The sequence below is a fragment of the Onychomys torridus genome, chromosome 2 (genome assembly GCF_903995425.1).
Source record: "Onychomys torridus chromosome 2, mOncTor1.1, whole genome shotgun sequence".
Lineage (NCBI taxonomy): Eukaryota > Metazoa > Chordata > Mammalia > Rodentia > Cricetidae > Onychomys > Onychomys torridus.
In genome coordinates, this window is record NC_050444.1 from 125,020,871 (window position 1) to 125,045,119 (window position 24,249).

General features: G+C 46.0%; 1 protein-coding gene across 1 annotated transcript; it reads right to left on the reverse strand.

Annotated features, from left to right (window-relative positions):
- Window positions 1–231: 231 nt before the first annotated feature.
- On the reverse strand, window positions 232–16,876 carry Shisal2a (shisa like 2A). The gene is made up of 3 exons (XM_036177086.1): window positions 16,551–16,876; window positions 8,489–8,628; window positions 232–479 (listed from the first exon to the last, which is right to left on the reverse strand). The coding sequence occupies exons 1-3, from the start codon at window positions 16,730–16,732 to the stop codon at window positions 232–234; spliced, it is 570 nt and encodes a 189-aa protein (XP_036032979.1). The 5' UTR covers window positions 16,733–16,876.
- Window positions 16,877–24,249: the final 7,373 nt, after the last annotated feature.

A 24,249-nucleotide genomic window follows, 5' to 3' on the forward strand; every position in this document is an offset into this window, starting at 1 on the left:
GGTTTTTGGATTATGTGATATTGCTACTACCCCACTCCCAATAGATGACTTACATCTGATTTCTGTTGGTCAGGCCAAGGAGACAGCTGGGTCTATAACAAGACCTAGGGGCTTTTGGGAAGAGCCCTGCTTTAATCCACTAGACTGCAGCGTCTCGTAAGCCATCCCCACTCCCACCTTTTCATAAAAAAAGACTCCAGATGGAATGATGTAGAGACATTTATTGGATGTTTAAGGAACTGGTCCACATGGGTCAGGGGTGGGGACAGAGGCCTCTTCAGGGCTGCCTGGAATGTTGCTAGCCGTCACTGTGGCAGTGATGTGGTGCTGGAGGAGACTTCTGGGGCCCATGGCCTGCCTTTCATTGCTTTCCAGTTGTGAGTTCAAAGAGTAACTCTGCCTGGGAGAGTGTGCCCCTGGCACCTCCATTGTGATTGCTGTGTTCAAACCGTGATGGTCAGGAGACATCTTCTTAGAGCCTGAAAAACAGCAATCTGAGGTGGTGTCTTCTGTAGCCCCTTACCTATCAATGTCAGACTCCTGGCCAGCTTCTCTGCTGATGACCTGAGCACCTCACTGTACCATCCATACAACAAATAACACTAACACATCACACAGGGAACTGCCCACGTTTCTCTTTAGTAAGGGACACCATTTCTAGGAGAGAAAGAGCTGGCCTTCACCATAGCCCTAGGAAGGCCAAAAGCCATTTAAAAATTACAAGTCCATTTTCTAGATGTTACACAGTCAGCATGCAGTGGAACCCTGGCTGTTTGTAAAAATATCTGTTGTTCTTTGCTTTAAGAACAGAGTCTAGCTGGGCCAGGCGGTGGTGCTACATGCCATTAATCCCAGCACTCGGGAGGCAGAGGCAAGCAGATCTTTGAGTTCAAGCCCAGCCTTGTCCTCAGAGCGAGTTCCAGGACAGTTAAGGCTACACAGAGAGAACTTGTCTTGAAAACAAACAAACAAACAAAAGAACAGGGTCTAGGCCAGTGGTTCTCAACCTTCCTAATGCTGTGACCCTTTAATTTAGTTCCTCATGTTGTGGTGACCCCCAACCATAAAATTATTTCATGGCAGCTTTATAATTGTAATTTTGCAACTGTTATGAATAGTAATGTAGATATCTGTGTTTTTTGATGGTCTTTGGTGACCCCTATGAGAGGGTTGTTTGACCCCCAAAAGAGTTGAGGGGTCTCAACTCTTGTTCTAGGAGCTGGAGAGATGGCTCAGCAGCTAAGAGCACTTGATGCTCTTGCAGAGGACCTGGGTTTGATTCCCAGCATGTATACGGTGTGGCTCAGAGCTGTCTGCAACTCCAGTTCCAGGGGATCCAATGCCTTCTTCTGACCTCTGTGGCACCAGGCATGCATGAAGTAAACAGATAAACATACAGAAAAACACTATACACATAAAATAAAATAGATAAATCTAAAAAAGAACAGATTGTAGACTTGTGTGATACATACTTCTGTAATCTCAGCATTTGGGGAGCAGAAGCTAGAGGATCCCCAAAAGTGTGAGACTAGCCTGGGTTACAGAGTGAGATCTTGACTCAAAAACCAAACGAATCAAACAAAAGATTCTCATCATATTCCCCCCTTGACTTGCTTTCTTTCTCCTCTTCCTGAGTCAGGAAGGAAGCTCACTTGGCCATTCTTTCCTGTCACTACATCCTAGGGTCATGTTTTTGTTTTTGTTTTTGAGATGGGGTTTCTCTATGTAACTGCCCTGGCTGTCCTGGATCTCTCTCTGAAGACCAGGCTGACCCCCACCTCACAGAGATCCATCTGTCTCTGCCTCCCAAGTGCTAGGATTAAAGGAGTGCTCCAGAACCGCCCCTTTTTTGTGTTTTTTTTTCCCGAGTCAAGGTTTCTCTGTGTAGCCCTGTATGTCCTGGAACTCACTTTGTAGACTAGGTTGGCCTTTAACTCAGAGATTCTCTTGTCTCTGCCTCCTGAGTGCTGAGATTAAAGGCATGTTGGTTGGTTGGTTGGTTTATAAAGAGGAGTTCAGAAAAGGGTGTTGGATCCTTGAATTGGAGTTATAGATTGTTGTGAGCTGCCATGATGGTATTGGGGAGTTGAACCAGGGTCCTTGAGAAGAGGAGCCAGTGCTCTTAACTGCTGAATTATGATTCCAGCCCTTAAAATACTTGCTGTGCAAGCCTTGGAGCTAGTTTGGATCCCCAGAATCCATGTTAAAAAAAAAAAAAAAAGCTGGGTGTGCCCAGATATGCTCCTATATTTGCATCCTAAGTTGTTGGAGGTGGAGACAGAAGGGTGGCTGGGACTTGTGGTCAGCCAACCTAGCTTTGAAAAAAAAAATGGCAGCAAGCTCCAGGTTGAGTTGTTGTGGAATAATTTTTTTGTACACCGTGAAGATGTGTCACTTGGATTGGTTTAATAAAACCATGGCTTGATAAAGAAAGAAAGAAAGAAAGAAAGAAAGAAAGAAAGAAAGAAAGAAAGAAAAAGAAAGAGAAGGAAAGAAAAACAGAGGAACTATACTATGAGAGTGGAAAACCAATGTTAGATCCAGGGCACATGTCCAACTTTCTCCAAAGACCTCTGACATCAGACCCTACTCTCTGAAGTCCTCAGTTTGAACTTAGGATATGCCTGTGGTGAACAGTCTAGTCGGGGTTGGAAAGGTTTTCCTGCTTGGAGAGGAGTCAAGACTAACTTATCACGGACACTGTGACAAATGTTGTGCTTCACAGGTGTTGTGCTTCACAGGTGTTACTCCAAGTGTGCCTAATCAAACAGCAGTGGGAGCTGGAGTGACTGAGCCCTCAGAAAGGAGGGGTGGATGGGAGGACAGTGGTGGGGAAGCCGATATGAAGTGTGGGGCAGCTGTCGTAGAGAACCGTCTGTGGCTTGAAAGGCAAAGGCCTGACCGCAAGCTCGTCTGGGGACTCAGTGCAGGACTGACCCTCTCAGGTTCCAGTGTCCCTCCTGTGTGATGGGAGTGTCCGAACTGGTTTCTGGATCCATGGGGGTTCAGGGATACTGGCTGGTAATGACCTCTTCCCAGAAGAAAATGAAAACAAAATGCTTAATTATTTTTCTTCTGATTTTCCTGGGCTCATTTAATGGGCTTGGGTTGGGACATCATCTCTGTCCTCACTCTACCTGTGTGGTCTCAAAACAGAGTCGCTAACAACCACGTGCCAGAGAAGTGGAGCTAGTTAAGTGTGATGTGTTTGAAGTCCTAGCCTGGGGCAGAACACTGAGCAGGACCTCAGTCACCCTTCTGATCTAGCCGGTTCCTCACAAAGAACTCCACTAAGGAAGTTCTGTGTGCTTTGCATGTGTGAGGCCTTGCATTAGACCCCCAGCACAGGAGGAATGGAAAGAAGGAAGGGATGGAGGGAGAGAGGAAAAGTTCCTATCTCTAATGCAAGTCAGGTTTGGGAGATGGCATGGGACAGGGTGATGGCAGAACCCTAGTTACAGGAAGGAAGCTGTGTCAGAAGTGGCTTTTACCACTCTTGCCCCATCCAAGACGTAAACTCGTGCGTTCTCTCTCTCTCTCTCTCTTACACACACACACACACACACACACACACACACACACACACACACACACACAGTACAGTAATTGTACTCTAAAGCCTGGGAGATCTGGCTGGCATCCCAAACACACACGGTCACTATCTGTGAGGACTTGGTCACTTCCCCTGCTAAGCCTTGCTCTTTTTCGCCTGTAAAATGGGAGCCATGATCTCCTGTCTCACAGAAGAGCAAGACAGCAAAGCATGTGGAAGCAGGAGTCTCTGAAGGGGAGACAATCTGGTAAGTACAAACAGTGGGTCTGTACCCCTTCTCAGACGCTTCTGGCTTGGCGCTGTGGGTATGGAGGAGAGGGGAGGGCAGCACGATGAGACCTAGGGATTTGTGCAAACGGCAGAAAGGTGAAGGCGATCAGTTAGTAAAAAGTCAATGGATGCACTTTCCATCTTTCAAAAGTGAGAAACAAAAAGAAAGAGCCTGTGCTGTCCCAAAGCGTGATGACAAAATAACCTGGCCAGTCACTGAACACTGAGAAGCAGGAAGGCAATCTCCATCTATACTGCCAAGGGTGAACTATATGACCTCTAAGCCAGAAAGGCTGGGGTGGAGACAGGGAGGGATAGAAAGACCCTGAGCAGCCACAGTCCGGGCATGGAGACATGAAAGAGAACAGGGCTTGAGAGGCAGAGAGACACGTTAGGATCCTAGGACCACAATTTACAGGCTGTGAGCCTTTGGGCAGCTCATCCAGCATCTCTGAGACCTGGCTGTCACAGCTGTACGGTGAGTGACACTCACCCCACTGGAGCAGTGGGGAAGATTAATGAGAGTGTACATGTACGGTTTCAAAGAGTAGTATCTGGCACACAAAACGGGCTTCCCTTTCTCAGCAACAGGAGTAAAGGGAGGTGGAGATAGAGCTGGTCAGTCACTCCCTAACCAGGTGACTTTGACCTTAGTGTCCTCACCTGCGCAATAGATGTGGTCGTAGCTGACTCTGCCCAGCGACCACGCAGAAGGAAGCTGATCGTCCCCTTCATGGAGGACGGTTCATCCCTGGAGCTCCTCCACGGGACCTTATTAGCCCAGCACGACGTTTACTTAGCTCCTCGCACTGATAAGCTTTTAGTTGGTTTCCTCTGTGACAGGAAACCAGGCTGTCCTGATATCTATTGTACTTGTCTTCGCCTAAAGGAATTATTTCACAAGGATGGACCATTGGACCTAACTGCTGAGTTACAAGGCATACATGGTTTAGCGTCAGAAGGTATTGCCAAGTCGGTGGACCAATTTATATTCCTGCCAGCATCATGTTATATTCCCCATTTTCCCTCCGACTCTCTCACTATTAACATGGCCCGTCTCTGAACTTTTGCCAGCGTTTTTATTTCTTGTTATTTTATGTGTTAGTTTGCTTGTACGAGTATAGGTGCACCATGTGTGCACAGTACCCTCAGAGGGTATCAGATCTCCTGGAGATCCTTTTCTTTTTAAATATATCATTACTTCCTTTAAAATTATTAGTGTGTGTGTGTGTGTGTGTGTGTGTGTGTGTGTGTGTGTGTGCGCGCGCGCGCGCGCAGGTCAGATAACAACTCTATGGAGTCAGTTCTCTCCTACCTTTATGCAGGTTTCAGGGATTGAAATCAGTTGTCAGCTTGTCAGTCAGTGCCTTTACCTGCTGATCCATCTCAGCAGTCCAAAAGGTCTATCATTCTTTTTTTTCCCCCTGTTTTTCAAGACAGGGTTTCTCTATGTAGCTTTGGAGCCTGTCCTGGACTCGCTCTGTAGAGCAGGCTGGCCTCAAACTCACAGAGATCTGCCTGCCTCTGCCTCCCGAGTGCTGAGATTAAAGGCGTGCACCTCCACTGCCCGGCTAGTCTATAATTCTTAAATGGCATTCTCATTATTATTACACTCATAATCTCTCCGTGTGGATTGTGAATTTTGTTGTTGTTATGGTTGTTTGTTTGTTTGAGATAGTCTCAGGATACCAGGCTAGCCTCAAACTTGATATGTAACCAAGGGCAACAGTGAACTACTGGTCTTCCTATTTGTTTTGGTTTATTTGTTTATTTTTATTTATTTATTTTTTTCAAGACAAGCCTTCTCTGTATGGCTCTGGATGTCCTGGAACTTGTTCTGTAGACCAGGCTGGCCTTGAACTCAGAGGCCAAGCTTGCTTCTGCTTGGAGTGCTGGGACCAGAGGTGTGCGCCACCACCACCCAGCAATCCTCCTATCTCTCCCTCCCAAAGGGCTGTTTTACAGGCATGTGCCACCACACCAGGCTTATATTGGACTTTTATTCTTAATTATGATCATACTCTTCTCATTTGTTTAAAGATGTGTTTCTATGTTCTGGATATTAGCCCTGTCTTATTTTACATGCAGTGAGTCCTGCTTATCCACAGGAGTTATGTAGTTATGTACTATAAAGTCCCCACAAATACCGCAAATACTAAAACACTGCTAAGCCAGGCTTGGTGGCAACTTGGGTTGGAGGGAGGAGGATCAGGAGGTCAAGGTTGACCTCAGCTACACAGTGAGTTCCAGGCTAGTCTGGGCTGTATGAGACTCTGTCTTCTAGGGAGAATATATGATGAGGTTTCTGTGTGTCTTTGGCCATGACATTTTTGACAAACAATCAATACTTAACTTTCATGTGCCGTTGATTAAAGACACCTGATTTAATATGTGTGTCTTTTAAAAATGTTTATTTTATTCCTATGTGTATGGATGTTTTGCCTGAATGTATGTCTATGTACCATTGCATGCCAGGAGTTCTAGGAGACCAGACGAGGGTATTGATTCTCCTGGACCTGAAGTTATAAACGGTTGTGAGCTGCCATCTGGGTGCTGGGAAATCTAACCCAGGTCCTCTGGAAGAGCAGCCAGTACTCTTAATGCTGAGCCATCTCTCCAGTCCCATGATTTAATATATATTTTTGATTTATTAGCATTTAACTCAAATCCTCATGTCAGACATTTAGTACTTTGTGTTCTTCACAAAGCATATAGTCTTCTTATGCTTGAGGGCACTAGACAGCATTTCAGAACTGTATGCAGAGGCATTTCAACATGGCGCCCATCAGTGAACATCACAAACATGGAACAAAATGGCTCTAGACAGACACAAAGAAGATAGAGTGTATCCTTAATTGACATTATCTGGGACATGTGTACCTCCAATGTTTGCTACTCTGTACATATCCACATCTGTAATAACCTCATAAATGCCTCAAGTATTGATTTTGAAGCTTCAAATACATTTTAGTAAGTAAGCAAGTTCAAAAGCATACAATCTGAGAATAGGATTGTTATGAGGATAGATGCTTGCATACACATACAAGTGTGCATGCATAGGTGCACACACACACACACACACACACACACACACACACACACACACACATCTTTGCAGCCCATCATTGTTTTTTTAACTTTACCTATGATGTCTTATCATATCATTTGATTTTGATTCGGGTAAATCTGTCAGCTTGTTCTTCAGCTCAGGTTTTTTCCTATTCCTGACTCCTCAGGGAGCCAGATGAACCCTTCAACGATCTTCAGGATCCTAGCAGGGTTTAGGGCTGTTGCCTGTTGCCTTTTTAAGTTAGAAAATTAGTCTCTTATAAATGGTAGCACTCAGCCCTCTCCATCTTCCTCTGAGACCTAGGAATTACCCAGCAGCCCTTCTACCTGCCTGATGCTCGAGTTCCTCCCCGACCTCGCTGGTCCTAGTCCTTGTGGCACCCCCAGGGGTGATCCCCGCTACTACACAGGTCTCAGTGAGTCCTGCCCACACCTGTACCCACTGTCTACCCATCCCGGCTTCTCGCCTCTATTTCACCTCATCATTTTCTTCACCTACTTAACACTAATTACAGTTGATATAGTTGGTACCAGGCAGTAATGTGTTTACACATTTGCACAGCCTGTGTTTAGTGGGCAGAAGAGCATGACTCTGGAAGGTAAGGCATGGGCTGGACCTGATTTCATTTGTCAGTGGGACTCCTTGAGTATGTCTCCAGCCTTCTCTCCACTCTGATTCTTGCGCCTGTGAAGTGAGACAACACCTACCTTGGCCACTGCTCACTCAACTGTACTGAGAACTGTACTCAGAACTTGGCTAGCATGGGCTAGGATCTTTCCCAGTTCCTCGTCAGAGGCTATAAAATGTGCAGTATGGACTTAGGAAAAGAGAACACTTTTTTGTTGTCCCCTTTGAGGTATGGGTAGTCAGAAAAACAGATTATGAAAAAAAAAAATCTTATATTCGGTTTCTGATTAAACGTTTTTTTGAGAAACAAGTTTGTCTTAGCTCTGTTTTGTTTGGGAGAATACGGAAATCAGTTTGCATCCCCTAAGGCTAGAATGAAAACACTAGCTTAGAAAAATCCATCCATTCGTAAACTCTGTGAGAATGAAGAGCTGATGGCAGAAGAGACCCCTGAGGACTGAGAACACAAGTCTGGGTCTGCGATGCTCAGTTCCCAGACCTTCTGAGAAATGCGAATGTCCCAGAATAGTCAGAAGGCGGGCGTTCTAGATCTCATTTCTTCCTTTCCTTCACTTTCTTCCTTTATCCCCGCCCTCCCTTTGAGACAGGTCTCACTCTGTAGACCAGGCTAGCTCAATCTCAGAGATCTGCCTGCTTCTGCCTCCTAAATGCTGGGATTAAAAGTATGCTCTCACGCGGGCGGTGGCGCACACCTTTAATCCCAGCACTTGGGAGGCAGAGCCAGACGGATCTCTGTGAGTTCGAGGCCAGCCTGAGCTACAGAGTGAGTTCTAGGACAGGTTCCAAAGCTACACAGAGAAACCCTGTCTCATAAAAACCAACCAACCAACCAACCAACCAACCAACCAACAACAACAAAAAGTACGCTCTCCCACACCCACGCCTCCAGACCTCACTTCTAATTATTCCTTCCCCACCACAAGGACACCCTGTAGCTTCTTTCTTACCTGTTGTCTGTAGGCTTAAGCCTGGGTCCAGCTTTGTGTGGGGCTTTGAGCTGATGAACAGATAGCAGAGCACACAAACAGTGACAATGAAGGCCAGAAGGACCACTGCTGCTGTGGAGAGTCCCACAAGAGCACCGATGCTGGGGAGAGAAGACCACAGGGGGCTGAGTGCCAGGGCCCGGGAAGGCAGAGGAGTGAGTGGTAGAATCACCTTCAACTCTCCAGCTAGTATCTGAGGGATATCAGCTGGGGGTCTTCCGGTTTCTACACGTGTGTGCTCCCTGGCCAATTACATGTGCATGCACTAACACATACACACAGAGAAATAACATTCTTACAAGATGATATAAAGTGAAAATAGCAAGACAATACCAGACACAAAGCTTAGCCCAAACTTAGCTAAATAACTATATATAAACATGAGGTTGGCGGGAAACACATCAAACTACTATAGAGCTGTCTCTAGGTATAATGCAGGCTGTAGATGTCCTGGCCATATCCTCTTGGGTCCTATCATTGTGGAATATCCATACAGTTTCAATCGACAGCATCTGTAGCTCTTTGCTCAAGGACTTCTTAGCCCCAGAACAAACTCTGCTCATTGAATGTCAGGAGTCCAGGATAATTAACGCTTTGCTCCCTTGACCTGCCCTCAACCACGGTGGTGTATACATTACCAGCTCCTATGTCTTCTGTAACTCAGGAATTTTACATCACATGCTGACTGGCAGAGGCGAAGCTGGTTACCTCAGTGCAACTTGTTGATAACATAATCTATTTGTAGTGTTTTCTCTCTGTCTCATTTTCCCATCCTCTCTCGGTGTTTTCTGGGATCACGTTCCATAAAAAACTACTTAGCTGGGTATGGTGGCACACAACTTTAATCCCAGCACTCGGGAGGCAGAGGTGGGTGGAATCTCTGTGAGTTCGAGGCCTGCCTGGGCTACCAAGTGAGTTCTAGGATAACTAGAGCTGTTCAGAGAGACTTTGTCTCAAAAACCAAACCAAATGTGCAACCAAACCTCTTTGCCATCAACTCTTCAGCTTTAAGCACAAACCAACACACTCCGGCTCCCTTTTTTGTATCTTTTTGTTTTGTCTTTTTTCACATTTCCCATGTTGGTTATGTGGTGTTTTTTAGTTCTTATTGATACTTTAAACAGTTACCTTGGGCCAGGGAGATAGCTCACTTGTTGGAGCCCACTAGGTTTCTAGTGGCTATACCCAGCAGGACTACATAAGAGGTTGACTGGACCACGGACCTGGGTACCAGGTGACCGTAACTAGCAAGGGGGAGGTCCTTTGTTCCACCCCTTGGCATTGTTATAAATAGACCTTTGGAATAAAGTTCTGGGCTGGTGGATAAGGATCCAGGCCCACCCAAGTCTATCCTGTGTTTTCTCTCTGTTTCTCTCCTCTCTTTATTTCTAACTAAGTCTCTTATCCCTCATTAAGAGTCCCTGGGGTAAATAAGTGTGGGCTGGTCCTCTACACTCGCTAGGTGAAGTGCTTGCTTGTCTTGCCAGCATGAGAACTCAAGTGCAATACCCAAAATCCATGAGGTGGTGCACACTTGTAATCCAAGCACTGTGAAGATGGAATCGGGAAGATCCCAGGGGCCCACTGGCCAGCCAGTCTAGCTTAACTGGTGAGCTCAAGGCTAAGGAGAGACATTGCCTCAAAGGAGGGGGACGGCGTTCCTGAGAATCACATCTGAGGTTGCCTGCTTCCCCCCCCGCCCCCCCCCCCCCACATTAAAAAGTCATCCAGTAGTTTTCTCTTTGGAGATACACTTGTTCATGGGACTACCACTGGTGGACCCATGTGCACATGAGGAGCTCTATAACAGGAATCTTGAAAGTGCTTGTTAATGAAATCAAACCCGAGGCCAGTTATTGGGGTGAATGCTGGAAGATCAGAGAAGCAGAACAAGCCACAGCTATCTCACCTTGCTAGTTCCTCAGGTGATCCTGTTTCCTCAGGCTGGAAGCTTCTGAGTCCTCCTCCACATGAATCTCAGCTGAACTGTGTTGCTCCAAAGCCTGAACACTTAACCAACCAAATGCTTAACTAACTACATGCTTTACTCCTTAGTTCCTGGTCCTCAGGGCTTATATACCTTTCTCTTTCTGCCCCTACTTCCTGGCTGGGCACTAGCTACAAACAGTGTCGGTGGGACCATGGAGGCAGTGACTGCTGCTCCAGGTTGCAGGCTGTTTCTCATCGTGTTGGTGACTTCGGTGATGCTGCTACCTGGGACGAAGAATTTACTGCTGCTTGTTCAGAGAAGAATTGCCAGGACCAGCATGTTACAAGAAAGCATCGGTAAAGGTCAGTTTGGAAAAGGTTGGCAAGAGAAATGCTGGGGAGAAATTGCTGTGAAGATTTCTCTTCTAGGGAAGAACGGTCATGGTCCCGAGAGGCAGACATTTATCAGACTGTGATTGCTCCAAACCACAGAGGAGGCACAAAAAAAAAAAAAAAAAAAAAAAAAAAAAAAAAAAAATGCCTAACAGTGACTTTGAAATCTTCAAAAGGATGATGGGACTCCACAATGATGATGCCATATGGACTATGGTAATGCCATTAACACCATGGAAAAATCGACTTTGGACTACAAACTGCTCAGGACAATTTTGAGATGGCTAGCTGAGATGATCCAGCCTGACAGACTACCTGAACAAGGACTTGAAACAAGCCCTGCACTTTCTCACTATGCAGCAGCTGGACAAATGATACAGGACTTGACAATTAACCCAAAAATAGAGTTGAGGTTTAAAAAAGAAAAAGGAGAATATAGATATGAGGTAGATCACCGAAGCTACTCTGAGAGAAAAGATAAAGAAATAATAGGATAAATGGGTAGATCATTGAATCTACTCTAAAAAGAGGAAGATGACAAAAGGTAGATTATTGAATCTTTATGAAAAGAAAAGAGAGAGAATATGGATATGATCAGATGAAAAGGTCAATTATTGGCCCTATATTTAAAAATGAACTACTTGTTTTAAATATCATAAGTAATGAAAATTTTTTTGTCTGAGTTTATCAAATGTTACTGGACTGGACATTGTTAATATATATAATGGAGTTTTTATCCGAATTTGTCAAATGTTAATGGACTAGACATTGTTAATGTAATTCTTGACTGTATATATTGTATATACTTATTGGATAGTTTTTCTTCTATTAGTTATAACCTTTTTTTAATTTTAGACAAAAACAGGGGAAATGTGGTGGGTATTGTGTTCCCTGAAATATTGTGTGTTCCCCGAAATAAACATATCTGGGGTCAGAGAACAGACAGCCACTAGAACAAAGCCAAAAATGGTGGCTAGAAAATGGGAAGAGTAAGCCATAGCAGAAGTTGGGCGGTGGTGGTACACACCTTTAATCCCAGCACTTGGGAGGCAGAGCTAGCTGGATCTCTGAGTTCAAGGCCACTTTAGAAAGAGCTAAACATGGTGACTCATGCCTTTAATCCCAGAAACCCAACCTTTAATCCCAGGAAGTGGGGGCAGAAAGAGAAAGGTATATAAGGCATGAGGACCAGTAACTAAGGAGTAAAGCATGTAGTTAGTTAAGCATTTGGTTGGTTAAGCGTTCAGGCTTTGGAGCAACACAGTTCAGCAGAGATTCATGTGGAGGAGGACTCAGAAGCTTCCAGCCTGAGGAAACAAGACCAGCTGAGTGAGATAGCATGGTGAGATAGCTGTGGCTTGTTCTGCTTCTCTGATCTTCCAGCATTCACCCCAATAACTGGCCTCGGGTTTGATTTCATTAACAAGTACTTTTAAGATTCCTGTTATAGAGCTCACTGTTTATGGGTGACATCTGTGAGTACCAGGACGGGAAAGTGGCCTCTAAAAGGGAACCTTTGTGGAATGGATGAGAAGACTGGAGGATGCCTCCCTAACTGGAGGTGAGTTAGGAAGCAGATGCTGCCTCTGAAACGCATTGTCCTCCGTGTTCTGTCTGGGGACTGAGGATACAGAGAAGGCTCTGAGCGAGAAACCTGGTGTCGGTACCAGATGAGCTTAAAATGATCAGAGCTGTCTAGTGAGGGAGGCCCTGCCTCCAGATTGGGGTGAGTTCTTCCTGAGAAGAGATATGTACAGGACAGACTGGGCTGCCTTCCCATGAAGTCAGCATCCTGCTTTGTACAGAAACCCAACTAGAGGCCTCTGGACTCGCTAGCTGGCTTTGCGATCAGGTACTTTTCAAGGTTTCCTGATCCTGCCATAAGTACCGCTTTGCTTTTCTGATCTTCATTCCGTGACTGTTCCTGGCTCACCACGCGGCCCTAAGTGTGGTTGGTGACATGGTGTTGGCATGACCTGGCCACCAACTCTGCCCTTCAGCTGCTCGCCTTCTGCCACAGTCTGGCAGAAAGAAGATTGAAGGAGGTTTTGGTAACTGGGCCAGATGGTGCGGTTATACCAGCTGCTTCTCTGTGGGCTGTCTTTTCTTTCTGAGATGGCTAGCTTTTAAAGATGGCTTTTTCTCCCCTTCAAACTCTCTCAAAGGATACAGTGCTTACCTGGAGATTTTTACGCTTGCAAGAAAGAAATTTCATGAAAAGGGCCAAATGAAATTTGGAACAAAACAAAGTCTCCATGCTGCAGTGACAGGGCTCTGTCAGAAGCACATGGGGAATTGTTTTAGATCTCAGAGCACACTATTCATCCTGAGGACTCTCAGCTCTATGCTTAGCAACTGTCTTGATGTTTATGAACCATGTGTTAGACCCCAGGAAGTGGGGTCAGCAGTTAAGAGTATTGGTTGTTCTTCCAGAGACCTGCATTCCATCTCTAGCACTCACATGACAGCTTACAACCATCTGTAACTCCAGTCTCGAGATCTGATGCCCTCTTCTGACCTCCGCAGGCATCGTGTGCACATGGTGCACAGATATATATACATGGAGAACACCCACACCCAAGCACACCCCCACACAAAAGAACCCTGGAAGTCACTTAAGATCCTGGAACCTGTAGTTGGTGACCTTCTCTCTAGCCCCCACCAAGCCCTGTTAGTCCAACAACCCATTTATAAAATAAACATATAGACATTTATATTACTTAAACTTTTTGGCCATTAGCTCAGGCCTATCATTGTCTAGCTCTTACTCTTATATTTAGCCCATTTCTATTAATCTATACTTTGCCACGTGGCTCATGGCTTACCAGTATCTTACATCTTGTCATGGCAGCTGCTGGCCGTCTCTCTCCACCCCAGCCTTCCACCTCCCAGAATTCTCTTCTCTCTTGTCCCACCTATACTTTCTACCTGGCCACTGGCCAAACAGCATTTTATTTATACAGAGCGATATCCACAGCAGGAACCTTTCAGCTGCTTTTGGGGTCACACTGAGACAGGACCTGACCTTAGAGATCTCCCTATCCAACTCTCCACTGAGACCTGTCTAAGCTACTACACTTTAGTGACAAAGGCATCCGCCGGGAGAGAGTTTCCAAGACAACAGGAAAGGTCAAAAGATGCGAGTAGATCGGGAAGTGATGGAAGAGGAAAGGACTACCAGCCAGGGGCTCAGGGGGCCACTCATCTCTGCATCTTAGATAGCACAGTAGCCAGAAGACAACTGTCAGTGTATGTTTTGGAGAGAGCTGAGCATGTCAGCTGTACGAAAGGGCTCTGACAGTCATTGAACAGGACAATCTCGGGTCTGGGGTCATCTCAACTCTGCCACTTCTCACTGGGGGACTCCCAATAACAACTTAAACCCTCTTAAGTCTCTCCATCTATAAAATGGAGAGATGCCTTAGGGCTACGTATGTGTGGGAGTGTGGAACCCATCCTAAGCCATGTCCTCTGCTGTGATAGTGCAAGGAGAGCAGGTTCACTTTCAGATGCTGAGCTTTGCGTCCTACACTTACAGGTGTGAAAGGGAATTCTTTCCTACTGAGTGCCTACTCAGTGCATTGAGATCTTCACTTGAATACACACTACTTCACTTCCTTCTTACATTCTGTCTTCTATGAGGCAGGCATGAATACTGCTTTAAGTTTTATATTAACTTTTTGAGACAGGATCTCACTGGGTACTCAAGGCTGGCCTGGAACTCACTATGTATCCCTAACTGGCCACAACATCTCCCAATATCACTCTCTGCCTCAAGCCTCACAAGTGCTGGAATTACAAGTGTGAACCATCATTCAGAGTTAAGAAAAAGGAGTCCATGAGATTAAACAACTTTTCCAGTTCACAAGCTGGTTTGCACCAGGCTCTGAACAGAGGCAAAGCTCCACGGCACTACTCCTGCACTTCAAAGGCAATCATCTCCCTTCAGCTCTTGCTCAGTGCTAAGCACACAGTGAGACTTCAACAGGTCCTGTACTGTTTTACACAGGTGCAGGCTCTGCCTCTCTAAGTCAGTGGTTCTCAACCCATGGGTCCTGACCCTTTCACAGGGCTCGCCTAAGACCCACAGATATTTACGTTATGATTCACAGCAGTAGCAAAATTACAGTTATGAAGGAGCAATGAAAGGAATTTTATGGTTGAGGTCACTGCAACATGAATAACTGTATTAAAGGGTCACAGCATTAGGAAGGTTGAGAACCACTGCTCTAAATAGACTGGGAGGGTTGGTGATATGCTCAGTGTTAGAGTACTTGTCTATGATATGTCCAAGGCCCTGGGTTTGGCTCTCACAAAAAGAATGGATGGCCCTCTTTGCAAGGAATAATTGGCTTTTGTATCTCGTTGCCTTGCACGAAGACCCTATAGCAAAGATTGTAGTGAATGGATGAATACATGGGAACAGAAAATGAATTAGTATGATTCCTTGGGTTTTTAGACCGCAGACAAATATGCAGGATATGATACCATCCTGGTCATCAGAAAATGTTTTAGAATTACAGACTGAACACCTTAGAAAAGGCAATTTTTTGTAGTTGTAAATGGCATATATCAAGTTGTTTTCTTCTCTCTTTTGGTCCTTGCCTCTGCCTTAGTCAGAAATTGGGACAGTGATAGGTCGTTTTCCCCATTGGTAGATAAAGAGACAGAAACAGTAGCTAATGATGCTCTTTTCCCACCCAGAAAGCACACAGTCTGCTCCTACACTGTTAGGGACAGAAAACTCTCCATGGACCATTCCAATTTTGCTGTTACCCCTTTCCCAGAGCAGGTTGAGGATCAGGCTCTACTTTCTCGGTGAAGCCTTTGGGGACTCCGAGGGATTAAGACCTAGTTTCAGGATTGTCAGAGCTGCTCCAAGCAACCCTGTCCCTGAACAGCCAGGGGAACTAAAGTGTTTTCAGTTTATATTAAGTACACACTTTATATTAAAATGGCTAGAGCTGGCCTCTGCTGTGACATTATGCCACTGTGTCACACTGGACTTGCAGGAAGCCCTGACCTCAAACATAGAGTACATCTCCAGGACTCACGTAAGTCCAGTAGAGAGAGTCAGAGGGAAGTAAAAAGCTGAGGCTGGACTGAGATGGGGTTGGCATGCGGCATCAGGTGAGGAAGAAGGTTTGAGGTTGGGGTTTGGATGTAGGTCTAGACTAGAGTTTACTGAAGTCAATACGTGAGCAAACAGCTGAGGAGGGTGTACAGCAGGTTTGAGGAGGAAGATGGGGCAGGTGACTGTCAGGACTGGGGTAGTCACAGGGAGTTCATAAAGCTGGGGAGGGGGAGGGGGCCGGCATCTGGAACAGCCCCCAGATGGGTGCATCTGTGTGAGGACTAAGGGTAGAGTTTGAGATTCCTCTGTATGTCCGGGATAGCATTCGCTGTTAGGGCAAGGGTTGGCTTGTGATTTGGGATAGGGTTGAGGGTGATGGGAGAATGGAATTCACAGCAGGGGCAGAGTGAGCTGGTCAGGTTCAAGCATGGATCCAAATAATGGCTTGAAGGTCAGGATGAAGGAAGAGTTGAGGCGGGGCTTCAAGAGTGCGATGAGTTAGTGATAAAGTGAGAATAGAATCAGTATTGGCAATGAGGAGAAAGGACGATTTGCGGGATGGGCACTTAGGGTGGGAGAGGGGGTTATGACAAGGGTTCGAGGCGAGGTTAGGGCCAGGGCCTGTACCTGAGCCACCACATGTAGCTGTGCTCGTAGGGGAAGAAGCTGTGCGGGTCGTCGCAGCAGTACTTGTGGTCTCGGAAGCCGCAGCAGAAGACGGCAGCCGCCTCGCCCCCGGGCAGCGGGCAGCTGAAGCCGCGCACCACCTCCTGCTCCGCGCTTACGTAGCTCGAGCAGGCGCCGCTCATCGTGCCTCCTTGGGCCACCAGACGGACGGCAGGCGAGCGAGGGACTGCCGGAGACCCAGCGGAGCCTGGGAAAGAGACGGGGGTCAGGCAGGCAGGGAAGTGCGCGGGCAGAGCAAGGCACGGCGAAAGGCGCGGAGGCGCGCGGTGAGGACGGGGCACCCGGGGACCCGGCGGCCAGGTGCGCGGGCGCGGAGGCGGGGGAGCGCGCGGGGACACCGTCCTAGGCGTGACCTGCCCCTAGCAGCCCAGGCAAGCACTCCAGGGCTAGGGAGGCAAGGCGGACATTTGAGGACCTCGCCTGAGTGAGGCAACACCGTGCCCGGGTGCCAGGACCCTTCTCTGTCTGGGAGGTTGTGCGCTACGCAGGAGACAGGCGGAGTGAGGTCCCCTGGGTTGATGAATACACTACTCCATTCGTTTAACTGGCAAAGCAACCTGAGGAGCAGGGAGGGATTTTCATTGTATAGACGGCAGCCAGCTGAGGATCAGAGACAAGTCATTTATTTCCCCAGGCTCCTGAGCCCATGGGATTTCAACCCTGCTGTCTTGCTGGTTCTCAGCAAACCTTTTTCCGGTGGGCCTCCAGTAGTCCACACTGGCCTTGCCATCTTGATGACCCTGCCTCCAACTCCCAAATGCTGCGATTCAGGGTGCGTCCACCACACCCTCTTTCACCCGTAATGCTGACCCCCATGTTAGCACTCCTTGCTGCTTGGCCAAGGACAATAGAGCAATTGTCCCAGGAATAAGCCTTTTCCCTACCTCAATTAAGGGCTGCCAGCCTCCACAACTTGTTCCCCGACTACAAGGGCAATATTTTCATTTCTGTCTGAAGGAGCATGCAGACCCTGGGTTTCCCCAGTGGACCCTGAGAAGGTAGACAGAAGATCTTTTATCCAGTTCCTCAGAGCCTCAGCTGTGTGTTTTCACAAAAGTGGACAGTAGGAAATAGTCAATGTGATGCTTCCCCTTTGCTCTGGCGTGTGTGTGTGTGTGTGTGTGTGTGTGTGTGTGTGTGTGTGTGTGTGTGTAAGCTCAGCTGACTCCTTTCCTGCTTCTCCCTTTACTTCCTTTCCTTTGTCCTCTAAGGCAGCTCCCTGGAGGCTGTTGGGTCCCAAACCTCTGACCTGGGTACCTGAAAGACTGGGCCTGCCCTTGAGAAACAGTTTGGTGGAGGAAACAGAGAGGATTTATCACTGAGGGGTCAGTGGAGGGATCAACACAGGACTGGGCAGGGAAAGGGGGATGCAGGGATTATAGACATGGAGGAGCTCTGTGTAAAGGAACAGAGAAGGGTTTTGAGAGAATGATGGCTTTGAGGGTTACTGAGACGTAAACAAACAAACAAACAAAAACAATAAACAAAAAAGGAGCCAGATTTGATGGCATGTGCCAGTAGTCCCAGATATTCAGCAGGCTGAGGCAGGAGGATTGTTTGAACCCAGGAGTTTAAGGCTAGCCTTCCAAAACAGAGCTCATCTCAACAATGAACAAACACTTAGCTTTGGCATGGAGTAGAGCTGAGTGGTAGATCATCTACCCAGCATGCATGAGGCCCTACAGTCTATCACCGGTACCTCGAAACCAAGAGGAACTGTTATTATTCCCAGGAAAGCTGCTCCCGAGCTGTGATCACTGGAGACTGAAGAAGGTGCACTTTGACCTGGATGTACCAGCAGAAGGGGGTTGGGGGAGGGAGGATCCAGCCGGCAGGAGTGAGGCCTCTGTGAAACATGGTCAGCTGGCAAAACTGGGAAGACAAGTCCCCAAACCCTTTTCCAGTCGAGAATACATTTCTTTCTCCTAATAACCCAGAGAAGGATTCTGCCCTTGAGAGAAACACGCACAATGTCACACAGCCATCCATCAGGGGCCCAGGCAGGAGTGGTGCCGTGACTGGCCTAGAGTTCTTTTGGATTCTTGATGAAGCTTATGGGCCTCTATTAATAGTGATGTTTTTAATTGCAAAGAAGAACTTATTTAGGGTCGTACAGGCTGCCAGTTGCATTGAATTGCCATTGAACCCTGCGGTTTACAACGTCAACAGGATTGCTGAGTTGACCAAGCACTATAATTCTGAGGTCTTTTCTATAGTGACAGAGTTGTAGATTCCACTGCTGTGCTTTTGTTTTGACGCTTATTTGGACTCTAGACGTGCTGGAGTCCAGTTGGAGGCTGGTGTTAACAAGGACGTACTTCCCCCCTCCAGGTTCACAGACCTTTTTCACTACATCCAAAGATTGTGTGCACTTGTGGTCCTGGGTTAAAATCATCTTTCTCTGGTCTATCTCCTTCCTTAATATTTGTTCCTTTGTTACACCCACTATATTTCTTCATAATATTTTTCTGAAGTCATTAATTGATCACTTATTGTATGCCAGGAAGTATATATTTGTGTGTGTGTGTGTGTGTGTGTGTGTGTGTATGTGTGTGTGTAAGCATGCTCATGTGCCATGGTGCACATGGCTTGTTCTATCCTCCCATCATATGGGTCCTAGAGATGAAAGGCATGTTGGTGGCAAGCACCTTTACCCTCTGTTTTAGTTAGGGTTTTTATTGCTGTGAAGAGACACCATAACCATGGCAACTCTTATAAAGTAAAAAATTTAATTGGGGTAGATTGCTTACAGTTTCAAAGGTTCAGTCCATTATTATTACAGAGGGGAGCATGGCAGTGTGCAGGAAGATGTAGTATTGGAATAGTAGCTGAGAGTCCTACATTGCAGGCAACAGGAAGTGGACTGAGACACTGGGTGGTATTAGTGCCACACGACCTATGAGATTGGAGGCCACTTACATTCAAACTGCCACACCCTCTGAACCATCTTGCCAATCTTTTAAGGTAGGTGCTTATATCCCCATCTTGCAGACAAAGTGACTGAGATTCGGGAAGGCTACATGTCTTTCCCAAAGCCATGTGGCCATCAGAGTTCTGTACCATTTGCCTTCCCAAGCTGAAGTCTTTGGGCCAAAGTCTCTGATCACCAGAAGGGAAAAGAGTGTAGGAGAATACAGAGAAGAGGATGGGCTGGGATCTCACACCTACTGAGAACCAGCTGTGAACTAACCTGTTTTCCATTGTCCCTTTGCTCCTTACAACAACATGCACAGTGCCGTTTTCTTCATTAAAAAAGAAGAATTAGCTGGTGTAGTGGTGTGCGCCCATAATACCAGCACTTAGAAAGCAGAGGTAGGTGGGTTGCAGCAAATTCCAAGCCAGCTGGAGTTACATAGCAAGACCTTATCTTTAAAAAACGTTAACAGGAGCTGGGGGTAAGGTAGTAGGGATGGCACATGCCTTTAATCCCAGCACTTGAGAGGCAGAGATAGGCAGATCTCTGAGTTCAAGCCCAGCCTGGTCTACAGAACAAGTTCCAGGACAATCAGGGCTACACAGAGAAAATCTGTCTTGGAAAACAAAAACACCCCCAACAAAAAACAAACAAGCAAAAAAATGTATGTATATGTTATAAAAAATGCATTTAAAATGTCAATAATTAAAAGGAAAAAATGGTCCATAGCCTCATCTCTCTCTCTCTCTCTCTCTCTCTCTCTCTCTCTCTCTCTCACCCAGATACATCTTGGGACACCCCTTTTCCCCCACCAATCATGCACAAACTTTATGGATAGGAAAACCATATCCCACTCTGTCCCGAGGCCCCACAGTGGCTTATAAAATAATCATTCAGAGGTTTATATTAATTACAATCTGTATGGTCTATGGCTTCAGCTTCTGGCTGGCTAACTCTTCCATCTTAAATTAATCCATTCCTATTAATCTATATGTTGCCACGTGGCCTTGGCGTTACAGGTCTGCTGGCATCTTGTTGCTACTTTGACGGCAGCTGGCATCTCCTCGGACTCTGCCCTTCTTCTCTCTGTATCTCTGCTTGGATTTCCCGCCTGGTTATAAGCTTTCTTGCCATAGACCAAAACAGCTTTATTTATTATTCAATGGGAGCTGCACATATTCACAGCATACAGAAAGACATACCCCAGCACAGGACTAGTAAGTTGCTGAAGGATAGACAGGTAATAAATTGCTGGTACTGCAGGTGATATAGCTGGGTCATTTTCTGTCTCTGCTTTGGAGCAATGGCCAAGATTACTGAGACTTTCTGTGAGATACTCAAAATTGCGCTATTGACCTTGGCTACCTGGCTCAGGGGCAAACTCTCCCAAGAATGGCAGGGGAAAGAAACAGCCTCTCACCCTTCGCCCCTGCCACTTTCCCTTGGTTGTTGGTGGGGATGACCACAGTCACAATCAAGGGAGGTTAACAATCCCTGGGCACACCAGTTCCGCTGTTAAAACTACCAGGTCTGGTATATGTGTGTGTTCTTAGAATGGAAGATCCCAAGATCACCAGGTCTGGGCCAGGCTCCATGGTGTGTGTGTGTGTGTGTGTGTGTGTGTGTGTGTGTGTGTGTGTGTGTGTCTAGCTTTTGGCATGCAGACACCCACCCTCTCCAGGCAAGGGAACCAGCATGCTTCACATGGGAGTGTGAAGCAATCCTCAGCCAGGCAGCTTTCCCTTCCCTTCCAGAATGATACTCTGTCTCCTTCTGAGAGAAGAGGCAGGGCCATGGTGGGACCTCCATGTCCAGGTCCAGTAACCAGCCAGCTTTTCTCCACTCTTTTCTCAGGCTGTTTTGGTTTGCTGTTTGCTTTACTCCGAGATCTTTGAGACACATGAAACACAGAAAGACTAGTTCAAAGATGGATCCCTCCCTCATCTTAAAGTTCCCTCCCTTCACCTCACCCCGCAAAGAGCCAGAGGGAACCACTCTCCTGAGCTTACAATTCCTGAGCACTTATGGATGCCGCCACCTGTTTGTGATCTTTGAGTAAGTGTGGTGCCAGTGGTTTAAGATTTAAACACAGCAACCACACAATTCTTCCAGCGATAGTTTCCCACCTAGTCCTGCATCTGTGGGCTTTGTTCATGCTGAAGCATTTGCTCTATCTAGTTGATTCATTTTTGCTGTGGTTTAGTTTTCTGTTCTGTGCTCACATGATGGTTTATTTACTTCTTGGACATTTAGTTTTCTTCTTTACCCTTTCTTTTTTTTTTTTTTTTTTAACTGATGGTTTTTTTGTTGTTGTTGTTTTTGTTTTTTCAAGACAGTATTTCTCTGTGTAGCTCTGGCCGTCCTGGAACTTGCTCTGTAGGCCAGGCTGGCCTTGAACTCACAGAGAACTGCCTGCCTCTGCCTCCTGAGTGCTGGGATTAAAAGTGTGTGCCACCACCGCCTAACATAACAAATGCTTCTTTAAAGCCCAGTGTGGGATGTGGTGGCACAGGTCTTTAACCCAAACACTCCAGAGGCAGAGGCAGGTAGATCTCTGTGAGTTTGAGGCCAGCCTGGGCTAAAGAGTGAGTTCCAGGAAAGGCGCCAAAGCTACACAGAGAAACCCTGTCTCAAAAAACAAACAAACAAACAAACAAACGAGCCACAGTTCTGCAGTATTTTTATTTTAGCCATTCTTTTTTTCATTAATATTATTTTTAAAAGATTTACTTACTTTTTCTTATGTGTATGTTTGTCTGTGCATATTTCTGCACGTGATACAGCCAGAAGAGGGTATTGGGTTCTCTGGAACGAGAGCTGTGATAGCAGCAGCTGGTTATGATCTACCATGTGGGTGCTGGGAACTGAACCTGGGTCTTCTGGAAGAGTAGCCAGTGCTCTAACCACTGAGCCATCTCTCCAGCCCTGATATTTGTCTTTCTGAGTCTGAATTATTGCATTTAACATGATGCTCTCCAGTTCCATCCGTTTTCCTGCAAATAACGTAATTTCATTCTTTTTTTCTTATTTAAAAAATTTTAAAATTAATTTTACATACCAACCACAGATCCCCCTCTCATCCATCCTCCTGCTCCCCACTAGCCTCCTCCTATAATTTCATTTTTTAAAAAAATTTATTTATTTATTATTATACAGTGTTCTGCCTACATGCATGCCTGCAGGCCAGAAGAGAGCGCCAGATCTCATTATGGATGGTTGTGAGCCACCATGTGGTTGCTGGGACTTGAACTTAGGACCTCTGGAAGAACAGCCAGTGTTCTTAACCACTGGGCCATCTCTCCAGCCCAAATTTAAGTTTGTTTTATTTTATTTTATTTTATTTTTTAATTTTTAATTTTTTTCTTTTTTTTTTTTCCTCTGGGGATGGAATCCAGGGCCTTGCGCTTGCTAGGCAAGCGCTCTACCACTGAGCTAAATCCCCAACCCCATATAATTTCATTCTTTACAGCTGAATAAAATTCCAGTGGGGCTAGGCATGGAGTCCAGCCATTCATAACTCCAGTTCCAGGGAATCTGATGTCTTCAAGCAAAACACTTGTACAAACAAAATAAAACAAATCTTAAAAATTATTTTTAGCTAGGCAGTGGTGGCACATGCCTTTAATTCCAGCACTTGGGAAGCAGAGCCAGGCGTATCTTTGTGAGTTAGAGGCCAGCCTGGTCTACAGAGTGAGTTCCAGGATAGCCACCAACACTACACAGAGAAACTCTGTCTTGAAAAATACCCCACCCCCAAAAAATTATTTTAAAAAAATACAACTCAGCAATAAAGAGTAAAAAAATTTTTACTGTTTATTATATGTGTAACGATTTCTGTCTTTCTGAGGCCTTGAGATTTGGAAGGTAGAGGCAGGAGAATCAGGAATTCAAGGTCATCTTTGGCTACATAAAGTGCTGGAAACCAGCCTGAGATTCATAAAAACCTGTCAAAAAACAAGCTAAGCCTGGCGGTGCACACCTTTAATCCTAGTACTTGGGAGGCAGAGGCAGGTAGCTCTCTGAAAATTCAAGGCCAGCTTGGTCCACATATCAAGTTCCAAGACACAGCCAGGGCTACATAGTGAGACCCTGTCTCAAAATAAATATAACAATAACAAAACCTCCATGGTGTGTGTATTTTATATTTCCTTTATCTATTGACCTTTTAAAAATTACATTTATTTATTCATTTATTTTAGTTTTATGGGAATTAGGGGGCATATGGGCCATGGCTTGCATGTGAAGGTCAGGGGACAGCATGCAGGAGGCAGGTCTCTCCTGCCACTACATGGGTCCTGATAACTGAACTCAGGTCATTGTGTGGCTTGGTGACAAGTGCCCTTACCTGCTAAGCCATGTCCCCAGCCTATTTTGCTTTTGATGGACTTCTAGACTAGTTCCATATCTTGGCAGGCAGAAAGAGTGTGTCAATATCTATGGTTGTGCAAGTATGTCTGTGGTATGCTGACTTAACCAATCTTTGTGCATATATCTGAGAGTGGTCTACTGGGTCATATGCTAATTCTGTTTTGAGGTTTCTTTGGGGAGAAAATTCCACAGCCATTTCCATAGCAGCTGCAATAGTTTACATTCCCACCAGCACAGAATAAGGGCTCCTTCCTCCTCTCATCCTCAACTCTTGCTTTTCCTCGATTTGGGTTTTTATTTTTTGATGCAAAGTCTTTGCTATGTAGTCCTGAATTTGCTGTGGAGACCCAACTAGCT